The sequence below is a fragment of the Rutilus rutilus genome (genome assembly GCF_951802725.1).
Source record: "Rutilus rutilus genome assembly, chromosome: 5".
NCBI classification, from domain to species: Eukaryota; Metazoa; Chordata; class Actinopteri; order Cypriniformes; family Leuciscidae; genus Rutilus; species Rutilus rutilus.
The window spans coordinates 35,411,042-35,433,914 of NC_140213.1; the positions used below are offsets into that span (position 1 = coordinate 35,411,042).

General features: G+C 37.1%; 1 protein-coding gene across 6 annotated transcripts in view; it reads right to left on the minus strand.

Annotated features, from left to right (window-relative positions):
* Nucleotides 1–22,873, minus strand: part of srgap1a (SLIT-ROBO Rho GTPase activating protein 1a) — a 116,356-nt gene that overhangs the window by 40,109 nt on the left and 53,374 nt on the right. For all 6 annotated transcript variants that reach the window (XR_014627441.1, XM_084409374.1, XM_084409373.1 and 3 more), the window contains exons 4-8: nucleotides 16,595–16,657; nucleotides 11,681–11,863; nucleotides 10,603–10,731; nucleotides 6,895–7,116; nucleotides 4,780–4,881 (exon numbers count right to left, since the gene is read on the minus strand). Coding sequence is in view for 5 of the 6 variants with exons in the window: in XM_084409374.1 (XP_084265500.1) it covers nucleotides 4,780–4,881; nucleotides 6,895–7,116; nucleotides 10,603–10,731; nucleotides 11,681–11,863; nucleotides 16,595–16,657 (699 nt within the window). In the remaining variant the exon portion in view is untranslated. The remainder of the gene's footprint in view (nucleotides 1–4,779; nucleotides 4,882–6,894; nucleotides 7,117–10,602; nucleotides 10,732–11,680; nucleotides 11,864–16,594; nucleotides 16,658–22,873) is intronic.

Here is a 22,873-nt window from a genome sequence, read left to right on the forward strand (position 1 = left end):
AGCACTAACAGAAGGGCCCGATAATCAGTACAAAGGCAATCACACGATCAGTGCTTCACGCAGCAGCAGGAGAACAGCACAGATCTCCCAGCGTTTGATGTGCCTCCCAGAGGTTTATCTCCAGCAAAACAAATAGACACTTCCTACGGAGAACTGTGCGGTGCCTTAATGGGGTTTTAGTGTTTGATGTGAACAGAATATCCATTGGAGAAGGAAAGAAGGCGGGAGAAAAAGATAAGGCTAGTGGGACAGAAAGTCAAGAGACAACACTGTCAATTCTCATCTGAGAACTCCAATCTCACCCTAATCTCTACAGCAAACACCATTTACATGATTCAATTATGAGCTTGAGAAGAAGAATGAAAAAAAAGAGGAGCTGACAGCTGGATAATTGTTGAATAAAAATGAAAGGATGAAGCAGGAAGCTCTAACTGACAGACATATTCTTCCTTTGTGTCCGATAAAGGTGTGTTTGAGGATGAGGCAAAGCTGAGTGGTTTACAACAATTCCACTGTAATGCAAGTATTCATCGGGTCATTTCTTATATCTTCTAATGCAGTGAAGGTTCTAGGAAACAGCTGCACAAAAACATAACACTATATCCAGTATCCTGTGAGGTTCCTCGCAGACCTTGTGTCTGATGTCAAAAAGATGCTTTAAGCCATCTGGAGAAACCAGGAAGTTCCCTGACCTCACATCCTGGTCTGTGCTTCCGCTTCCTTTCAGCCTGGTATGTCCAACACTTGTCATTTAGCGCAAGTTGTAATGTAAATTATGTAATGTAAACATAATTTATCTCAGCTTTTGCATACTTAAATCTGCATATTTGTGATATTTACATTTATAAAGGCCAGTTTATTTTTAACCTGATTAAATGTACGCGTCATCTTTCATGTCAAATTCTTACATTTGATCAATAAATGAAATTATAATAAAACACTATTGGGCAGTTTAACAATGAAATAATTTACACCGCAAAATTACAACAGCATAAATAAAGTTAAGAGATTAATGTTTTAAATACCTTTTTGAATATACAAATAAGAAGTCACTGAGGAATTGAATGCACAATAGTTCTGCTGTGATCTGTGTTTGGAAGTATTTTCGTTGGTGAAATAGAACAAGAATAGTTAATATTGTGTCTAAAATGTAAGTAACTACTTGTTTATTGAACAATAAAATCAATGTAACATTTGTAATCATGAAAATATTCTGCAAAACAGCTCCCTTGGTCGTGTTGTGCTACTTAACTACAGTTAAACCTCAACGTGTCTGAATAATTTTTGGTCCCAAAATTTTATAAATTTCACTGGTAGTCCACTGTATGAAGAATTTTTGGATATAATATGTCACAGTTTATTTTATTTTGCTATCCTCACTTACATAAATTAACTATAGTGTCCTGCACCCAATAGTAAAAAAATATATAAAAAATTATATCTGGAGTCAGAATTCTTTGGGGTTTGACTGTATAACATGTTATAAATAAATTTTACCTCAGTATGGTTCTACTGTGAGTTTTTTTATGTGTGCTGTTACGCTCATTTGTATTGATTTCTCCACAAAAGACTCTCACTCCACAAAAGACTCTCACAAAAAGACAGGAAGCGAGACTCAACAGCACGACCTTGTTACCAGAAATACACTATCTGTTATCATTCCCTGTTTACAATAAATGTGGTAAAATCATTCTTTTTTGCTCTCTGCTTCCCTTTATCATTGAATTTATAAACGGGCTTCAAAAAACCCACTTGTTCCGGACCAGCGTTAATATCCAGCCCTGCAGAGGAAACTAAGGGTTTCAATACACAGAACGAGTAATCAACAGAACTGAGAACAGGTGAGAAACAAATGAGTAACTATGGAAACTAAATGACCAGGAACACAGGCAAAACAAATCCAAAACACAATGAAACTAAACAGAACTTAACATAACCCTGACAATAAGATGCAAAATTTGGATTTTCCTTCTTTGAAATGTTTCATGATTCTTTCATTTTATACAGAGACTGATATTTATACTACAACCTGCAACATTTCAGTTAGCTGGGCATTTTTCCAGGACCGTTTAGCTTCCATGACAACACTGACAGTGGCCTGAGCAATCGTTCTTCACAGCAAATGATTTATCAGCTCTTTGTGGGGAAAGTCCACAAAGGACTGTAGTAACTGCCTGGAGCAACAATATTCATATTCAGACCAATTCCAAAGCTGCGTTGAATAGTACAGATTGATCTGCCTAACTTGCATAGGTTGTGTTAAATTTGTGCAGTGTACATGTACATACTACTACGATTTTGTCTGTCAAAACTGAGAAAAAGATTAATGGTAGAGAAATAACAGAAATGAGATAAGAGAAGAAGAGGGCAGATGTACAGTAAGACAGTCGTTTATCTAAGATGGACATGATAAAGCCAAGAAACAAAGCAAGACTCCTCCATCTTCCTGACCGAGTGGATTTTTTATTTTTTATTTTTTTCGGCAGCAGCCCGAGCATTTAACTTACAAACTGATTAAATTGTTGCAGCCTCGAAGGAGAGATAAAATGTGAAAAAGACAGACACAGTCTGAAGGAAGAAAAGGAAGATGGTGTCACTGAGAGAAGCTTCTCTGTGCGTCACGCAGGTTATCTGGAGGACAGTGAAAACTCTGCAGGGAGGAAAAACACCATTTCTTGTAAGTCCTCCCAAAGCCTCTTTTACGATCAGCTTCTGCCAACTCAATTAAGCAAACACACTGCAAAGCTGTCTCGCTCTAATGCAACAGGACGATACGGTTTGTGTGCTCCTGGACTTGGCTAACTTATTAAACAAGATTTTCAAATTCAATTATCCAGTTTAAATGAACAAAACCATTTAAGACCACGGTGATCATCTGATGCAATTGTTATTTAGCAGATGCTTTATAACCCAAAGTGAACTGCACGCTAATTTCTGGGAAAGGTGAAGTATGTATGATTTTATTTTGTTTAAATACATTGTCTTAATCCAGTTTATTGTTCACTGACTACTATTAGTATGCCATTCATGGCCAGAGGGTGTTTAGCTGGTGTGGGATCATGACTGATGCGTTGCATGGGAATAGAAATTCAGCTTTGGTTACAGAAGTGCAAGCCGATATTCGCTGCATTTCGACATTCAAAGATTAAACAGTTAAAGGGTCATGAAACCCCCCTCTTTCAGCTCAAGTCTAGCTCACAATCTTTTTGAAAAATGCAACTTAAATGGGCGTGGTGCCTGTGAGAAGAAGGGAGGGGAGTGGGTGTGGTATGTATGGCACTTTCAAAAGTAACATTGCCCTGCTACATATATTATCCTACAGTAATCATAATTCCGTACATAGCCTAGATCTACGCGCCCCCTAAACACACATAATAAAGATGGACAGTGACATAGAAATTTGCACAAATTAAGCATACGTTCCATACAATTGAGGTATTATCGAAATATCGAAATTTTAATAACGAGTGATTATTTAACAAAAGGCAAGTAAAACGGTCAGATTTACATTTTACACACACACACACACACACACACACACACACACACACACACACACACAAACACAAACACAAACACACCTCTGAAGCGATAGAAAAGTCCTTGGGACCGCATCACTAGACGCAACCTGCATTGGTGTACAAGGTCGAAGTCCACCATTCTCCAGTTGAATGGTTGCTACACACACATTAGATGTGTCCGTGGTTGATGGCCAACCAACCACCCGCAGTCAGAGTCTAGCCCGGGCAGCATCGCGGGGAAAGATGCACTGGAACTTTTGCACCACGAAAACAAACGCGCGTCCCATCATTGCCTCTCTCATCTACTACGCGATATCACAGTTGAGACATAGACACAGTTGACATGTCTGTCATTGGAAAGTTCCACGTGGTGTCATGAATAATTAAGAGACAGTGTCTTCTCATTGGATAAGAAAACTCAGTACATGAATAATAATGAGACGCCGATGAGTCATCAAAGTACTATAGTGCTCTGCCACGTCACAGCCTGTGACAAGGACACGATGAAGATTTTAAACCCAGAAGATGAAAATAGCGGAAAAAAACTAAAATGTAACCATTTTCCCCCTACTATTAAATCTAACAGATGCTAACATTGTCTTCAATGGTGTTCAACACACATACCTCTGTTAAAATCTCAGAAAATTTGGTTTAGGGTTTCATGACCCTTTAATGAACACGTCAAAGAGAACGGGGTGTTGTAATGCAACGCGCTAGAATGAACGCAATACCATACATTATCATCATGCACCAGTTCAGAAAGACAAATGTACCAGTTAACTTTATAATGTTCAAGTCAAAAAAATGTGCCCCGTGCAGATACGTTGGATTATTATAAGCAAGAAGCTCGCCTTTGCTCTAGACAGTGTTCGCCTAGTCAATTGCAAACTCATGACGCATTGCAACACAGCTAAAAGCATTCCTAACATGTACTTTTATGGAAAGTAGCCTACTTTTAACTGTTGAGACATGTCTTCACAAGCACCCGTAAGAGCTGTGATGTCTGAATTGGGGGAGGGGGACGTGTGACACGCAAAATATTCTATATTTTTGTCATTCCGCAAGGTGCCACTAGTGTCGCAGAAATGTAATACTTAACCTTTAAGCGCTCAAGCACACAAAAAATTACAGCATAGGTAGGGCCCTATGAATTTTTATGACATAGGGCCCTATATAGATAAGAGGGACTCGGTTAAAACCGGTTGCAAATGTCATTTTGAAATACTTTAAATTTCTGCCAGCACTTGGGTGACCTTACCTCTTCGTTCTCAATCTTTAGGGTGGCCAGGCGGGACTGCAGCTGCTGGAACCTCAGGAGGAGTTCTGCCTGCACAGGAGGCTGGGCCGTGATCTGACACACCTGAAAACAAAAACAAAGACTTCCAATTACAAGAAATCAAGATGACAACTGCCATTAGAGAACCTGCTCTTATAAAACATAGCTCCCTAAAGGAAGAATCTCACATTCAAACAAATAACCAACTATTGCACAAGCATTATAACTGCTTCTTATGAAGCAAAACCCCAGTTGCTTTCATTGACCGAGAGAGTACAGGCATGACCACAAAACAACAGGTTATAAACCATGCGCAGACATGATATCAGAGACAAAATGGCCAATTAGTGAGAATAAATCCAATAAACACTCTCTGAAAAAGGCTTGAGGGTGAGAAATGCAATATGATTTGCTCTCAGCGCTCTGCGTAAACACCACGCTGCCAGCTGAGACTCAATAAAAGAAGGATATGAAGCAATCCTGACCGCATATAATTCAGAATTTCATTAAGATGCTTTTCTCCATTCTGTATCCTGTATGATCTCATACGCTTCACCACTGCCAGAGACAAGATTAACGTGAGGTTAATGGATGGGAGCTGCCGATGGGAGCTGCATGTTAAAATGAAACGTAACGTCTGCTTACAGGTTATTTGGAAGGCGAAGGGTGTTGGGTCAGCGCTACTATAGTACATATTAGTACTACATGTAGTACATAATCATGTCTTTATCACATATACACTAGAATTCAAAAGTTTGGGGTCAGTAAGATTTTTTTTTTTCTTACTTTTTTCTTTTGACAGTTACAAAAGATTTCTATTTCAAATAAATGCTGTTATTTTTACCTTTATATTCATCAAACAATTCTGGGTAGCACAACTGTTTTCAACATTGATAATAAGAAATGTTTCTTGAGCATCAAATCAGCATATTACAATGATTTCTGCAGGATCATGTGACATTGAAGTCTGGAGTAATGATGCTGAAAATTCAGCTCTGCCATCACAAGAATAAATTACATTTTAAAATATATGAAAATAGAAAACAGTTATTTGAAATTTCAACAATACTTTATAATAGTACTGTATTTAATGTATTTTTGTTCTAATAAATGCAGCCATAATAAGTAGAATAAAAATATTTCACAAATATTTGAAAAAAAATGATCGACTCCGAACTTGTGTCTTAAAATGTTTGTAAAAATATTAAATTTAGAAATGTTAAAGATGAAATGTATGTTATTGTTGTTTTATCACAATATTACATTTAAAGTGAACAGAGGGGTGAAGTTGATATAATTTCACTATTTTGGGTTGAGAGGTGCTATTTTTACTATGTCCCAGGGTACAATAACTTCTTTCTTTCAACTTTTCATTCTATAATACTATCATCCTCTAGTTAACAATTAGCAATGGATTTGGAGAAGTTGGTTTGTCCCACTTTAAAACATCCAATCCTGTTTGGTAAAATTAAAGCAATCTGTAAAATAATATCAACATTTAAAATAAAAAGATTAAAAGAAAGTTGAAGTTGACAAACTATAACCTCTCTCTCAAACCCTAAAACTAACTATTTCCATTTAGTTAATGTTCTTGCTTTTCTGTGAATAATCAGTTTATAATTATTAATTATCATCCACCTTATTTGTCAACATGGAAGTATGCGATTTTCTGTAAATGTGCAAGACTTCCCATTCATTATCCATCATAGGTAAATAAAGGGCAGTAAAGGGTAAAACTATTTGCACTACAAACCAGTGTGTTAATAATTACAATAATATTTAAAAATAATTTGATGATAAATACTAGTTTACAATTTAAGGAGCATTATGGTCTGTTTTTGTACAGCTAAAATAACTGGAAGAGGATGGCAGCGGAAGCCAGACAAATTCAAGTTATATAATACAAAATATGTATTAACAAAGATACATAATTCTACAACATAACAGACTGTTAAGAAAATAAACCCATATAACCTCACCTCAGTTTACATGGTGTTAAGATGTAACTTAAACAAACAATGGGTGTCAGTGTGGTTGCTACTGTGTGTGTGTACATATGTACGTGGGTGTGTGGGTAAGGATTTGTTTAAATCTGACCTCATCTCCCATATGTGGTTGGAACTCAAATTTGACGGGTGGGCAGAACGCGGTAGGGTACATTTCCATGAAACGCTGGCGGTCACTACGGGGATCCAGACTGTCCACTGCGTTCTCAATGATGTCCAGGCCCTCGTGACGAGACGTCTCCAGGTTATATTCAGCCGAAAGGTAGGTCCGCAAAGCTCGGTTCAGAGAGGCATGATATCCCAGATCACAACACTATACAGGAAGAAAGAGAGGAGAGAAATGTTACCTATTAAAGACTTAGGGCTGTTATCGTTAACTAAAACTAAACTAAAACCATCAAAACCATTTCCGTTACTTGTAATAAAATAAATGTTAATTGAAATAAATAAACTTAAGCTTTTATCTCAGTTAGTTGTCAAGGCAAAAATTCAAATTTTTGTTTAGTTTAAGCTGAAGTACTAAAGCAACTCTTAAAAAAAAAATTAAGTAAACCTATAAAGTCAGACTCATTTATTTTAAAAAGATACACAACAAAATGACTGAAACAATAACTTAAACTGAAACAAATTAAAATGTAATTGGAAAATATAAATATAAAACCTAACTAAAATGATTAAATGGAAAATGTTTCTTACTTCCTGAAAAAGTGAGAAAAATATTAGCAAAAACAATTATATGCATTATTTGTGTAGTTTATGTTTTATCTATTATGTAATCATTTTCATGCTGATGGGTAATGAATTTTAGCAATGCAAACCTATCAATTCATAAATTTGGTAAATAAGTAGCATTTTCTGGCAAGTTGTATCCCAATTTGTCATCAACAGTACACAAAATCTATTATGATTCAATTTTTCAAATTTGAAAGCTGCATAAGCAATCCTTTAACTGACACTTTTACAGTAAAGTGTAGTAAAATTTTGAATGACCGTCCCTGTGAACTGCAAGTGACATCTCTTGAATTGCATCAAACCTACAACCTCTTGGTTACCAGCCAAGATTTGTAACCACTAGGCCTTGTTAAGCAAAATGTCAGGTCTGACTCAAAGCTAATATCTGAGATTCCAAACACATTAACAAGAAGGGCCCAGCATGACGTACCGGTCTATCAGTAACTGTGGCTTATTGATCTAATACATACTGACTGTGCTCTGGTGTGCTGTCTTTATAAGGCCTTGGACTCTGAGGAGAGTTGTAAACAAGCCCAGTAGCCTGGTTGTTTCCTGGCAGGAATTTCAATAATTTAATTTTGACTGATACGGGAGTCATGGGAAACTGAGATGTCCTGGATAATAAAATATGGGGGAGAACTGGGCCATCCTTAGGGAGGTTATTTAAGTTCTGACTGTCCCTGGAAGATCTGCCATATCTCGCACACAAAAAAACAAAACAAAAAACACCTTCAGCGTTCATTTTATTTAATTATCATGATGGCCAGCTCTGCTTGTCGGCCTGCTGATTGTTTCAAGAGTTTTGATGCCCCTTTTTCATTGAAATGGTGCAGGTTCATGTGCCAGAGCTCAACTTGAGAGCCACATGATGGCACAGCTATTTTTATGAACCTGGTTTTTCCCCCTTTTTGGATGCGAAAATAAAATAAAATGTAAAAGTTTATACTGGTTTAGTATATCCATTATGGACAGTCCATGATCGATAGCATTATGCATGTCTTTAATACAAGACAAGGTCAAGTTCTTTATCCTTTAAAGAAATGTCTGAAAAACTGACTGCGCATGCATACAGTATCACCCAAACACTCTTGTGTCTCTTGCCAGCACCCTGCAGAGAGTTTTTTGTTTCATAGATGAACATAATATTGCTGGATGCTCAGTTTATAAATAAATGATGCTGACTGGATTTGACAATGATTCAGGCCACGGCTACAAAATAGTAAAGGAGCAGTGCTGAGTAGGGTGAAGTGTGAAAACGTACATTATAACAGTAGTTGGCCTAAAAAAGACTCAGACTGCCTGATTCACAGAAAAGTGGGTTTTAGGGCCAGGTGCCGCCATTTCTCCATTCATGCTTAAATTGTTTTGCCATTTTCAGAGGCTGAGGCACCTACAGGACCTTAATATGAAAGTAGGACAACAGCCACCTCATATACACAAGAGGGTACAATAGTCCACATTTAAAAGAAAATGTCCACCTGGAAACGGAATTTAGAAAGATTTAAAGGGGTCATCGGATGCCCATTTTCCACAAGTTGGTATGATTCTTTAGGGTCTTCATGTAAAGTTTGTAACATACTTTGGTTAAAATTCCTCAATGGTTGTGTAAAACAACACCCTTTTTACCTCCTCAAAAACAGCTCAACCGTTTCGGTGCATGTCTCTTTAAATGATAATGAGCAACTGCTCACCCCACTCCTCTCTTCCATGTGGGGTGTCCACACAAGACATAAAGTTCTGCCTTGGCGGACAGTATACAAATGGCTGAGGGCGGAAACATGCTAATATGGGACAGTGTCAGTGGTTGTGGGCGGAGCATGAGCAATATGACATCACGGCTTGATTATTGACTTTTTGAAAAAAAAAAAAAAAAAGAGTGAATGGATTTTTTTTTTCATTGTATGGTGGTTGTGTCCAGACACTGCAAAGACACATTTATATCCAAACACCATATAAAAGTGAATTTTGCATCTGATGACCCCTTTAAATAAAGTAATTATGTTAATTCAATAAGAAATATTTTATATTCTCAACTTTTTCTAGGTCACTAATCAAATAAGCAAACATGTGACATTGATATGAACTCCTTTGTAAAGAATGTCAGATTCCATTGAAGCTCTTTGGATCATCCGAAGTCATGCTGGAGAAAATAATCATCAGGTGTTACATAAAAAAAAAACTGGACCAACCGTATATCTATGAACTTCTAAAATTCATGTAAATGTTCCAATCAAATGGAATAAAGAATTTTGTATTAAACTACAAATAAAAAATGCTAAATAAAAGCGTTTTAACTTGGTCTCATACTTTTGGAAAAGGCCTCTGGTTTCTCCACCCACACGTTTAAACCACCATTATTTTCTTTGCTTATTCTTATTATACAGTATGGGTGTCCAAACCTGCTCCTTGAGGGCCACTGTCCTGCAGAGTTTAGCTCAAACTTGCCTCAACACATCCGCCCGGAAGTTTATAGCATTCCTGTAAGTCCTTGATTAGATGTTTGGGTGTGTTTAATTGGGGTTGGAGCTAAACTGCAGGACAGTGGCCCTCCAGGAGCAGGATTGGACACCCTTGCTCTAGAAGGATTGTTTTTTTTATCTCACACTGAGCACTCGTGTGCCTCATTTTACACAGACATTGTGTTAAACTCCTCATTCTTTTTCAAACATGTATTTGACTTCATAAAACATCTTCAAATAACAGGTCTGTGTGGTTGTTTGGAGATATGAAATTTAATAAATGCAATTTACCCACACTGTATTTTCTCATATCTCATTCCTGTCAGACACGCCCGCATTTGAAGTCTCAAGAGCTTAAATTTGAATGCAACGTTGACAGAACTCTCGCTGAGGAATCTATGCATTTCCTCAGATCAAAGCAGGTGTAGACAAAGATACATATTCAACCAAGAAACCGGTGAAAACGGCAGGAGTCTTTGTCATATTTAGCCATCCCAGCAGACCTGAGGTCAGTTTGAAACTCTATTTATAACTGTCCTACTTGTCACACAAACTTTCTTCATCTGTGAAAGAATCCCTGCACCTCCTTTTCTTTCCCCGGTACTTACGTCTATTAAATCAGACAAGTCGTGAATGTAATACTTGAAGATTGAAGCATTAGTGGCTTCGAGCGTCAGCAGGTATTCGTTCCGAGCTTTGATCGACTTCAGCTTGTTCTCCGAGTACTTGGCTTGCCTCTGATGAGAGAGAGAGAGAGTGTAGAAACGAAACAGACAGAATTTGAGAAAACAGGTTGAAATATAAAAAACATGAAAGTGAGCTTTTATCTCTGCATGCAGTTTGTTCCTTGAAGATTTCTTGTGAAACAACAGAGAGCAAATCCTTCCAAAAATAACAGAGACATATAAGCTTATAGACTGCAAAAAAATCATCATACAGATTATACAGACATTTGTGGAATAACATCTACGTTGCTTCAAAAAATCTAAAAGCATTTGAAGTATTGTAAAGTATAAAGTATTGCTCATTTCCTGTATCAGTAAGGATACTGCGAACATTCAGACCCACTTAGTCGTCTAACTCAACTGACTGACCAACAGACAGTGACTCATGCTAACTTTCATATTTTAACCTTCCCACAATGTCTCGTTCCATGAAGCATCAATGGAAAAAACAATCCCACAGCTGTTAAATCATTTGTCACAGGCTTTAAAGGAAAACAGATATAATACGAGCATAAAACGGTGCTATTCCTGTTAAAACAGGGTCAGGCATGGCTTCTATCAAAAACATGACTGATGCATTAACTTCACAATAATAATAATAATAATAATAAATAAACTTTATTTTGCTTGTTTTTTTATTGTATTTCTATTGTGTCTTTGTTTTGTGTATGAGGAAGCGCATAACAAATACTAATAATAATAGCAAATTCAATTAAATCTGGGTCATATTTTCCACTAATTTGCAGTACAAATATTACTATGATACATACAACTGTATTTTACAAAATATACTTTATCATTTTAAAATCACAAAATGAGCTTTTTATTTCAATAATAAAATAATGTCTACTTAAAATATTGTTGATCCAGACAATTCTTGACAAGTTTTACCATTCACAGTTTCATTGGATGGTTAATCGTGGTCCTGGTTATGAACTACTAAAGACCATTTTTGATGTACCTTCTCCTTCATCTTCTCAATCTTCTTCACAGAGCTCCGTCTCTGGTGTCTTTCTTCTAGTCGAATGTGAAAGACGGGATCTACGACACGTCCGATCTGCTTTTCCTCCTGCTTCTCTGCCTCTTTCAGTTTACTCTCAGCACTGATGCTCTCCGTGTGATACATATGGTAGGTTTTCATCACCTGCGGGACCAGAGGTCAGAGGTCAAATTTCAACAACAGCCAGCTGAGCTCTAGAGAGGTGCAGCAGCTGCTCAATCTGAGCCAAAACACTTTCATCATCATACTTAACACAAATCAATTCTGTTGTCCTTCAAAGAAACAGCATTTTATATTCCTTTGTATGTATGTAAAAGCTAAAAAAAGCACCAATCGACGTTTTAAAATAACATAAATGCATAATTTTTTTCCTTCATATACCTTCATTTGCTTTCAAACTACATGCTTTCAAAGAGGAACCAAAATAGAAATTCTCGTTTTTTTTTTTTTTTTTAACCATACTCAACTTCTTTCATCAAACCCGGAGCCTTTTTAGATGAAACGCATATTATTGAGTGAGTACTAAACTCCCGTGAAGAAATCCAATTACTAAGAGGTGAATGTGCGACATAATGGTAAATGTTGCTTCAGATGGCATGAGTCATTGTTTTGTTTAGGTGGCTATTAGTCATATTCAGATGAATTTTATAACAAGCATTAGGATGTGACTCAGAGCTTATGAGCCTGTACTAACAAACTAATTATGCCCACAATGTCAAACTCTTCACAAAGAGCGAGTGCTTAATCGACACTAAAAGCTTTTTCACGTTGTAATTGATGTAGCATCACCATGGCATGACTGAACACTGCATGCAGCTGATATTCCAGACTCTCCTTTCCTATAAAAGTATAAAAAGATGTCAGTTTCTAAGAAAGTAAACGGCGTAAAAGAATTAATGATTGGAATAACTTTTCACATGTGAGAATGTGTTTGTTTGCGTTTTTATAGTTTGGTAACTTTTTAATGTTGTATTATTTGACACCTTCGTCTTGTTGTATTGTTAGTTTAGCAAAATAATCTGCTGAAATCTATTGCAGATATAGATATTCATACATGCGTCTTACTACGGTTGAAGACGCACAGAGAACTTGCTCTCAAGTGTTCACGGACCCGTGTTTTGACCGTACAAATATGGCGGACGGCTTACGTATAGCAAAATCCACTAGAAGGCAACCTTTAGCCAAAAAAAGCGCTAATGCTAACGGTACGCAGGGAAGGAGACCAGAGGCTTTTTCTTTGTGAATGGATGTCAATGGAGAAGAGGCTTTACTACACTGAATATCAATTGTTCCTAAGGTATTGCCAAGTCAACCAAACCCAGCCATAAGTCTCTATGGCCACGTACACACTGCAGCTAAATTCAGTTGTAAGTTCACCTTTTAGTGCTTAATCATGTTCTGTACACACATAGTTCAGTCATTCACAGGAGTGACAACTGCATTCTACAACTGAATTAACTCTCGAAAAATGCAGGTTGTGACGACTTAATTTACATAAATTCTATGCAGTGAACTGAACTGAACAACTAGTTGTTAATGACATATTTTAACGTCTGACGTATTTTAAAGGTATTGTGGAGGATTTTCCCGAATTTTAGAAAAGAACCGCCCTCTCCACTTTTTGAAAAAATGCACATGCGCAACACTCTACCTGCTCCCGAGAGGGAACGCTTATTAAACGTGTGCATGAGAGAGCATACACAAGCCTAGTTCTCCTCGTGCACGCTCTGTTTACAAGTTGCTGCGTGACTTGTGCCAGGGCTAGCATCGCTAATCATAGCTTAGGCCTACATTAACTTTTACTAGCAGTGATTTTAAATGGATTTCTCCAATTAGCATGCCAAACTTTACCTGTCGAGTAGAAACTTCCCGACTGAGGCATCAGTGGGAAGCCCAACCTGTGCTTTTAGCGCACACCAGCGTGTGAAATATTCTCCCAAAAACACTCTGGTCTTGTTTCTTTCTTCAGAGGCCTTTCTCTTCTTGTCATACAATTCGTAGACACTTTTACTCTTGCGACCCTCAGACATTTTGAAAAAACCCGGTGAGAACGGCGAGCTTCAATGAATGGCTGAACCCGTAGCTCACCACACATATACACCTGAAAGTGCGCATGCGCAGAAAGCGAAAACTACCTAGGGACGAGCACGTACGACGGCCTTACGTAAACACATCACCAGAATGACTGACAACTAGGAGGACCAATAGTCTTGATGATCCACCCGGAAAAAGAAAATCCTCCACTATATCTTTAACGTCCATCAGAAATGTTTCTCCCTTCTTCTTTATGTGCAGTGCAAGAAATCACAGGGAAAGCGGTATAAGCCTTGACTCATTTGCGTTGCCAGATCTTGCTAAAAAAACAAGCCCACAAAATAAACCGAAATAAATCCAAATGCTTTATGCTGAAATAAATAAAATAAATAAAAATATATTTAATTATAAATTATACTAAATTTGTTTTATTCGCCAATCCTAAATATGAGCATTAGCATGAACTGCTAACAAGAAATACAGTATGTATGTATGCATGTATGTATGTATGTATGTGTATATATATATATATAGATATATATATCACAGCTGCTGTTCTCTCAGGTTTTTCTGTCAGTCTTGTTAGCAATATATGCTAACGCTTATTTAGGTGGCAAGTTTCTAAGTATGATTGTAATGTTTTTGTGCCTTGTGCTCCGTAAGCCTCTTGCAAAGCCTGACGCTAACGCTAAAGCGCTAAGCTCCGCTCATCAGCTTGCCTTCTCCTCAATCAAAGGTGACTGAGCACCAAGCTGATTACAAGGAGCCATTCACGATTAGACCCCTGAACACAGAGTCAGTCCAGGCCATAATCATGGTGGCAGTCACGCAGCATTATAATTCATGGTACAGTAAAGCCTCAAAGGGCCTCAAAAGAGAGCCTGACTATAAAACGTGGACCAAGCTAAATATTGTTCATAAATATGTACAGTCGGAGCAGCACAGTGCACTGCTGTCCACGGCTGTATAATTAGACACATGGCTAGAATGGCAGACCAAACCATGGGCCCCGCTCTCCACTTACTGGTCTGGAACTCTGTTTACATTTCTGCTGGTTTTAGAAGGACCAATTTTAGAGTCACACCAGACCTGTTATTTTACTGGCTGTGGCTGCACGGAGGGTTTCTGATGCAACGATCCCACAAGAGTGTTTCCCTCCCGAAGGCTAATTCAGGTCAAAAGGGATGATACACTTCTACAGAGATCAAAAGGAAGCAATGGTGTGTGGTGTAATTACCAGAACAAACGTACAGAAAATGAATAAACGTGACAGCTTCAAAATAAAAGAATCAGGGCTGAGGTTTCTCGAAGAGAAGACAAACCAAATCTTCATTTCTAAATGAAACCCATTTAGTAATTTTGAAAGTAATAATTTAGTTTGTTACAAAATGTTGGGTTCAGTGTTTTGTTGGTGAAAAATGTACAGTTTTATTCAGCAAAGATGTATTAAATTGATCACAAGTGAGAGTAAAGACCATCTCAAATTAATGCTTTTCTTTTGAACTTTCTATTCATGGTTTCCAAAAAAACATTAAGCATCTGATTATTATCAACTGCTTTCAACACTTAATAATAATAATAATAATAAGGATTTTTTCTTGGGCAGCAAATCAGCATATTAGAATGATTTCTTAAGGATCATGTGACACTAAAGACTGGAGACACTAAAGACACTAAATACCATCACAGGAATAAATTATATTTTAAAACATTAAGGGCAAAAATTTGAAATTGTAATAATATTTCACAATATTATTATAATTTTTTATCAAATAAGCATTAGACTTCTTTCAAAAGCATTTTAAAAACTCTTACCGACCCTAAACCTTTGAACGGTAGTGTAAGCTGAATCTGAATATCGAATGTACTTCACTGCAATGTAGAATAGAAACTGAAATGCTGACCAAATCAGCCAATCTGAACATATCTGATGATTTAAAAACAGCACTGAGGAACAAGATTATAGGCCAATGGCATTTTACCATGAGTGGAGCTAGTCACACAATAAGTTAGAAATGGAAACCAATTGTAGGTCATAACGTTTTGCTTTGTGACATTTTTTGATAGTTACTCAGTGATATTTAAGACAAAAACTTGAAGATTATCATGTATAACATAATTAAATAATTTGCACTTCATCCCATTGTTTAGTTTGGACACAAAGTATAAAAGCAACAAAAGCGAACAGAGATTTAAAGGGATAGTTCACCCAAAAATGAAAATTCTATCATTGTTTACTCACCCTCAAGTTGTTCCAAACCTGTATGAGTTTCTTTGTTCTGCTGAACACAAAGGAAGATATTTGGAAGAATGTTTGTAACCAAACAGATCTCGGTCCCCATTGACTACCATAGTATATTTTTTTCCTACTATGGAAGTCAATGGGGACCGAGATCTGTTTGGTTACAAACATTCTTCCAAATATCTTCCTTTGTGTTCAGCAGAACAAAGAAACTCATACAGGTTTGGAACAACTTGAGGGTGAGTAAATGATGACAGAATTTTCATTTTTGGGTGAACTATCCCTTTAATGGAAAAACACGTAACGCTAAGCGTTGCAAACAAATAAACACAGAGAGTCCTCAGTCTGCAGGTGGTTTTTAAGACCTGGGAATATATTAGCATCTTATTAAGACCGCAGGGAAAGCAAAGTACGCATGAATCTTCCGAGCAATTGCAGTGGACCTGACAGCTGTAATTAAAGTGTGGGAATTAATTATTGATTATTGGTATAAACATCATAATCTGCCAAGGTCTTTTACCATAGTACACTCCTGGGTTTAGCCGGAAGAAATGCATAGCAAAAAAAACTTTTACACTTACAAAACTTACAACACTTACCGTGTAGAGCTCGTTGAGGACTTTCATCAAATCCTCTTGCAGCTGAAAGGTGATTTCTTTACTCTGAAGAGAAAGAGATTAGAAAGAGAGGCATTAGCTATCAGATCACATTAAACTCACTGACAAAATATTTGACAAAATAAGAAAGCTGCATGTGTTTGTGTGCAATTAAAATGTTAGTTTTGCAAGAGATTAATGGGCGCACGCTCTTCACCTCTTTCACATAGTTGAACTGTTTGCTTCAACTTTTAGCAGCTTGCGTGGATTACCTGCATGAGGCTGATCTTTCTGTCTCGCAGACCACTCAAGACTCTCACTAACCCAATTATATCTCTACTAATCTGATTTCACGAGCCATTCCCAGCATCCCAGTGCTCAGGGGTGCTATGAGCAAATCCTTTTGCAACAGTTAGGGCAAGACCTCCAGTCAATCTTGAAGAATCAGAGGCCACTATGTTCTTCAAACTAAATTATACTCACAATGTATGACTGTGAAATGAACTGGAGATGCTATCAGCATTTTAGTCCATGTGGGTTTATTTAGAAAACAATTTGATGGATGTTTTAGGGTGAATCTCATCAATCATACAGTTGCAATCAAAATTATTCATCCCCCATTGCAAAACAGGTTTACTGGCAAAATGAACAGACTTTCAGCTGTTTGCAATGAACAAATCAAACAAAGTAATTGAAATACCTCAACACAACAAATGTTTCAAGAGGTTTCCCCAAATTCAACTGAAAACGCAACTTTTAATGACTTCTGCAGTCTCAAAATTATTCAACCCCCTGAATAGAATCCCTCACAACAGCACAAATCTGCAAAACAGGTGTTGTCTCAAGCACACCAGGTGCAACTAATCAAGGGCTTCATTTTGTCCTTTTTAGTCCTTTAGACTTAATTTAGTACTTCAAAAAGAGGGAAAAAAGTATTTTCTATTATATAAATGTTGAGTATGCATCCATTCATCAATAGAAAGTGACTTTGGCTTTAACCATTTTCTTATGGCCATCTTTTTGCTACCCAGCATAACAAAGATAATTAATTTCATATCATTGTTAACCCACCAATCAAAAGAGATGCTACCAAATATGTCACATTTAAAATGAAATTTCCAACCCAAAGATCGTTTGAAATTGAAATTACCAAAATGAAAAAAGAAGATAAAAAAATGACATTATTTTAATGAAAATTACAGTAAAAATGATCAAAAAGGTAGTATATTTAAATAAAATATTTTATAATAATATCTAGTATAATAATAATATATTTAATATTTTTTATATTTATAGTAAAATGTATTAAGCATAAGTATATAATAAAAGTATAAAAATGTAATTAAATATTAAAAGTGAAAGAAATACTTGTATATATTTTTTTTTTTAAAACAAAATTATATTTAAAAAAATTATTTAGGGGAAATATGATCTGTTCTTCACAGGCTATGTGATATCAACTCATTCAGACATTTAATTTAACTCAGCTGTATGTTTAACGCAAGCATAACAGGTCACACGTGTCGCGTGGAGGGCAAGAGTCAAAATAATTTAGCTAAGATCTTCAAACACCCACACTGCTGTTCCACACTCAACCGCTCAAGAGCAAACACAAGAGCTAACAGCAGTGTGTGTGTACATGTGTGCACTTCAGCACACCCGCAGGATCTCAGAGGCACACAAGTCTGCACTAAATGCTAAGTTCATCATCCGTGACTCATCGTACAGTACCGGCAGCATCCGGGCATGCAGATCCAAACAGGCCTAGAGAGATTATTCACGTGCCATGCCAAAGCTCTGCCTTCAATCAGGCTTCCTCTCGGGCTCATCTAACACCAGCCAATTCTGCCTTTTACATAACCGTTTCCAGCCGATGGTCAAACTGACAAGCACAGTTACATGGAGAGCTGAGGTGGCTCAGCCTATTTTGGGAGCAATCAAGCAGGTTGGCAATAGAGTAAAGGACTGTGGGAAGCATGGTTTTGTGCTATTTGAATTGAATTAAGAATGACATTCCTCAAAATAAAACAAAATGTGTTTGAAAATAAAAAAATTCTACGTAAAATATTGAATGAAACAATAAAATAAAATAAATAAAATATTCTTCATTTATAAGTGATTTTGTATAAAAATGCATCAATAAACGGCAGTTATTTCCAGTTTCAAAAGTCCCAGGCCTGAGTCATGACCTCTACCTTGCATGAGTCCTAGACTTTGCAGCTTAGGGTGTGTTGTTTACATGACAACAATGTACTAAAAACGGAAACGTTTTTCCTTTGAGGTTTTCCGCGTACAAACGACAACGTTGTCAAAACAATCCTCGTTCACACAGATCTGTGAAAACGACTAAAAACGCTGCATTATTCATGCCAGGCCAGTAGTTGGCGATGTCACTTTGTAAAGAAACACTACACAACTATAGACTGAACACATAATACGCATGCGCATGACATCACCGTTTTCACAAATTCACATTTTTGTAGTTTACACTGAGACGATAACGGTATCGTTCTCATAAACGTACACTTTGAAATCCATTTTCAAAAGTTTGTCAGTTGTCGTGTAAATCAACTTCCAAAAAGCATAAAAAGTTTGCCGTTTTTAGTTAGAAAATAGTGTCGTGTAAACAGCCCCTTAGATGCTGGGACTTTACATGTCAAGTGAGAAGTTGAGTCATTGTAGCACTACTATCTGCTAGTTGACTTTAAGGATTCTATATATAACCGTATCAAGCCTCTGGGTATAGAAGGTTACATCTTTCCATTAAAATTAATCTGGCTATAAAAAATGTACAACCTTCAAGGCACGAACACGAGAGAGCTGACAGCACCATGCGGAGGGCTCATGATGAAGCCAGTCATGTCAAAAATAGTGAGGAGCCATTCACTTTATGGCAGCAGGCAGCATACTGCGTGGCAATAAAGGTCCTAAATAAAGTGTTGACAGCCATTTAACGTGCATGGCGGTTGTAGACAGCTTTACTATATTGCAAATTATGATCAGGGCACTTACAGTGGGATTTATCCTTGAAGACTATGTTATCAGTAGCATTGAACCTACTGTTGAAAATGGAATACAATTAGTAAAGAAGAATTTTAGATAAAACAAAAAACTAGGATTCATCAACTACTGTAATGTATTGACAGAAAACCAAATAACATCTTTAAAAAAGAACAAACATCTCTGAGTGCATCAGGAAAGACTAGGTTTCAAAAATCAACCTTGGATTTCATAAATAACCTAAGAGTTTTAAAAAAAAGCATGTTGTATAAATAATGAAAACAAAATACATGTGACAAAATGTACCCTACCATGATGGAATTCCTCGCTGTACATGCATGCTAGAAAAAGGACGTGCGCTCCAGTGATGCCATATGCGGTTGAATGCACGACTGTTCCGTGAATACAGTACATCACAGATCCTTTAACACTCTCTTTTGCATTTAAATGGAAAGAGTTTCTAGTATTTCTTATTTTGACTGGCTTTTCTAAGATTTAGCTTACACTACTGTTCAAAAGTTTCAGTATGATTTCTTTAATGTTTTTGAAAGAAGTCTCTTATGCTCAAAGAGGCTACATTTATTTAATAAAAAATAAAGTTAATTTTAAATTATGTAGTTTAATAAGTTTTAAGTTTGTAATTTATTCCTGTGATGGCAAAGCTGATTTTTCAGCATCATTACATCAGTCTACAGTGTCACGTGATCCTTCAAAAACGTCAAACCTTTGAATGGTAGTGGACTATATGTCACAAAAACAAATTAGCCATTTTTTTCTAACACCAGCCTGCCAAATAAATGCTAAATAATAAATAAATAAATAAAATAATACAAAAAGTGTATGCAAATAGAAATAAAAAACATTTAAAAACAGCAAATTGTAAAAGATGCACAGGTACTCAGATCACAGGTAACTAGATTACTATTTAGAAGATTAATTTTAATGATGAACAAATAGTACAATTCTGGCTGATACCAATTTTATTTTCATGTTATGACTAACCAAATCTATACTATTTTGTCTAAATTTATAAAAAATATATGTAAAAAAAAAAATCAATAATTTTAAATGCTACAATTAAAGCAACACCAAATAACTTTTCCTCTTCGGTCCCCCTACAGGTTGGAAGCGGAATTGTCCATTACCGCTGTCGTAAATAATTTAGCCTACCGCAGCCTACTGTCGGACGCACACTCGCTGTTTATCCAGCACCGGCTTTGGAATGAACGATGTCCACAGACAAGGTAGAGTATGTTGCATGATTTTATGAAAGTATGTATTGCGACATCAGAAACGAAGAAAAACAAAAAACAATGACTATTGTAACAAAGCAAGTCAAATTTGTAGTTTCTTATGTCTCATTCGAACTACAGAAACGCTACCCGATCTGGCAAACTTGCGTAGTGCGGTTATAGCAGATATAGGGCCGCAAAGCGAATGCAGAAGTGCCTTTCACCCTGTTACGACTTGATGAACCACTGAAACGATTTTGGAAACATTATTTTAAGGTAAAAAAATTATATTTAGTGTTGCTTTAAACATAGGCCTCACAAAACAACATTATTATGAACATTGTACATTCGTTTTGAAATTAGCTGAAGATTACATATAACAGTATTAAATTGTTAGTTTAAAGACTACATGACGGCAAATGTAATTAAATATAAAAAACATGGGAAATGAGCATGCATAATAAAAATATAGCAATACTGGATAATATATTGGAAAAGAAAAAACGATCTAATGGTGGGGCTTCAAATCCCTAACCTCAAATATGAGCAACAATAAGAGTGACTGCCACTAACAAGTCTCTTGCGAGACAATCTGGAGGTCTGTGCAGCTGTGCCTCTGAGGGTTGAGGGGACAGCAGGGGCTTTGCTCTCCTGTATGTGTGGCTCATTACTGAAACCATGTTGTGATCAAAGGAAGCGGGGTGCACTGATTACAGGGAAGAGCAGTTTCAACACCATGGGTGAATGACTGCTCCCCACCAACAACATCCAGCGCCCTTGAGGAAAACAACACACTGCCCTCTCTCTTCTGCCACTTTTGTGTCACACAGACAGCAGAGAGCAAGAGAATGCATGTAAGAGGTTGTTTTGTTATATAACTAGTCACTTAAGGCCTACAGACGCATCAGCTTTGTTTTGAGGTTCCTTCTATCTGGAGTTTCCGTCATGACTCATGAGGTCTTCTCCAACGTACTTGAACATAAGGTACTTGTTCTAATAATAACAGCTGTGAGGAGGACAAAGAACACCTGGTTTTTATGTCATAATAGAGTACTACACCTTACAGTAATGGGCAGTTTCCCCTTGTGTTAGCGTGCAACAAAAGATCGCTCTACATCAGACCATTATGGCATCATTAAAGGAATGGCTCAACCAAAATTCATCCTTGTGTGTGTTTCAAACCCTTTTAACTTACTTTCTTTTGTGGAGCACAAAAGGTTAAGTTTTGAAGAATATTCTGGTCACTTTTCCAGACTAGGGTTGTCAAATAAAAAAAATGACACACAAAAAAAAGTGAATCGCAAAACAACTGGAGACCTTTCCAGTTGTTTGCGATTCACTTTGACAACCCTAGTCTGGAAAAAGTGACCAGCATATTCTGGTCCTTTGAAAATTAGGGGCTTTCACACCGGGTAGTTCTAGGAACTCAGGCCCCGTCCACACTACTGCGTTTTCGTTTAAAAACTGAGACCTTTTGCTACGTTTGCACCTCCCGTCCACACTAAAACGGCAAAAACGGAGACCCAAAACGGAGAAGTTTAGAAACGCTGCCGACCCGTTTTTCGTTTTGAATCTCCGGAGGGCGTTTTAGTCTGGACGGGTCAAAACGGAGGACTTTAGAAACGATGACGTAGTAGAGGCTCACGCTCGGATCTATGATTGGGTGTCATCAGTCATGGCGTAGGCTATATCTTTTCTAGCAGCTGTTGTGCAAGTAAATTCTGCATTTTACAATGCTAACTGCCTACATGCGCCGGAGGCAAGCTATTATTCGAACGATCTGTGACAATTCCCGGTAAAATAGTGACAATGTGACAATTCCCGTGTGCACCTGACAATTCCCGATAAAATAGTTTACGTTTGACAATTCCCGGTATCGACCGTGTACATGGAGCGTCGGTTTTGGGTTAACCCGGGAAGAACAAGCGCATGGTGGGATAATTTTATCAATGAAGTTGTGTTTACACCGGCTCGCGCATGCCCAGTGTTGGTGAATGGTCACGTGATCCGCGTTTTCAGTCGTTTTAATGTGGACGGAGATCAATTCTAA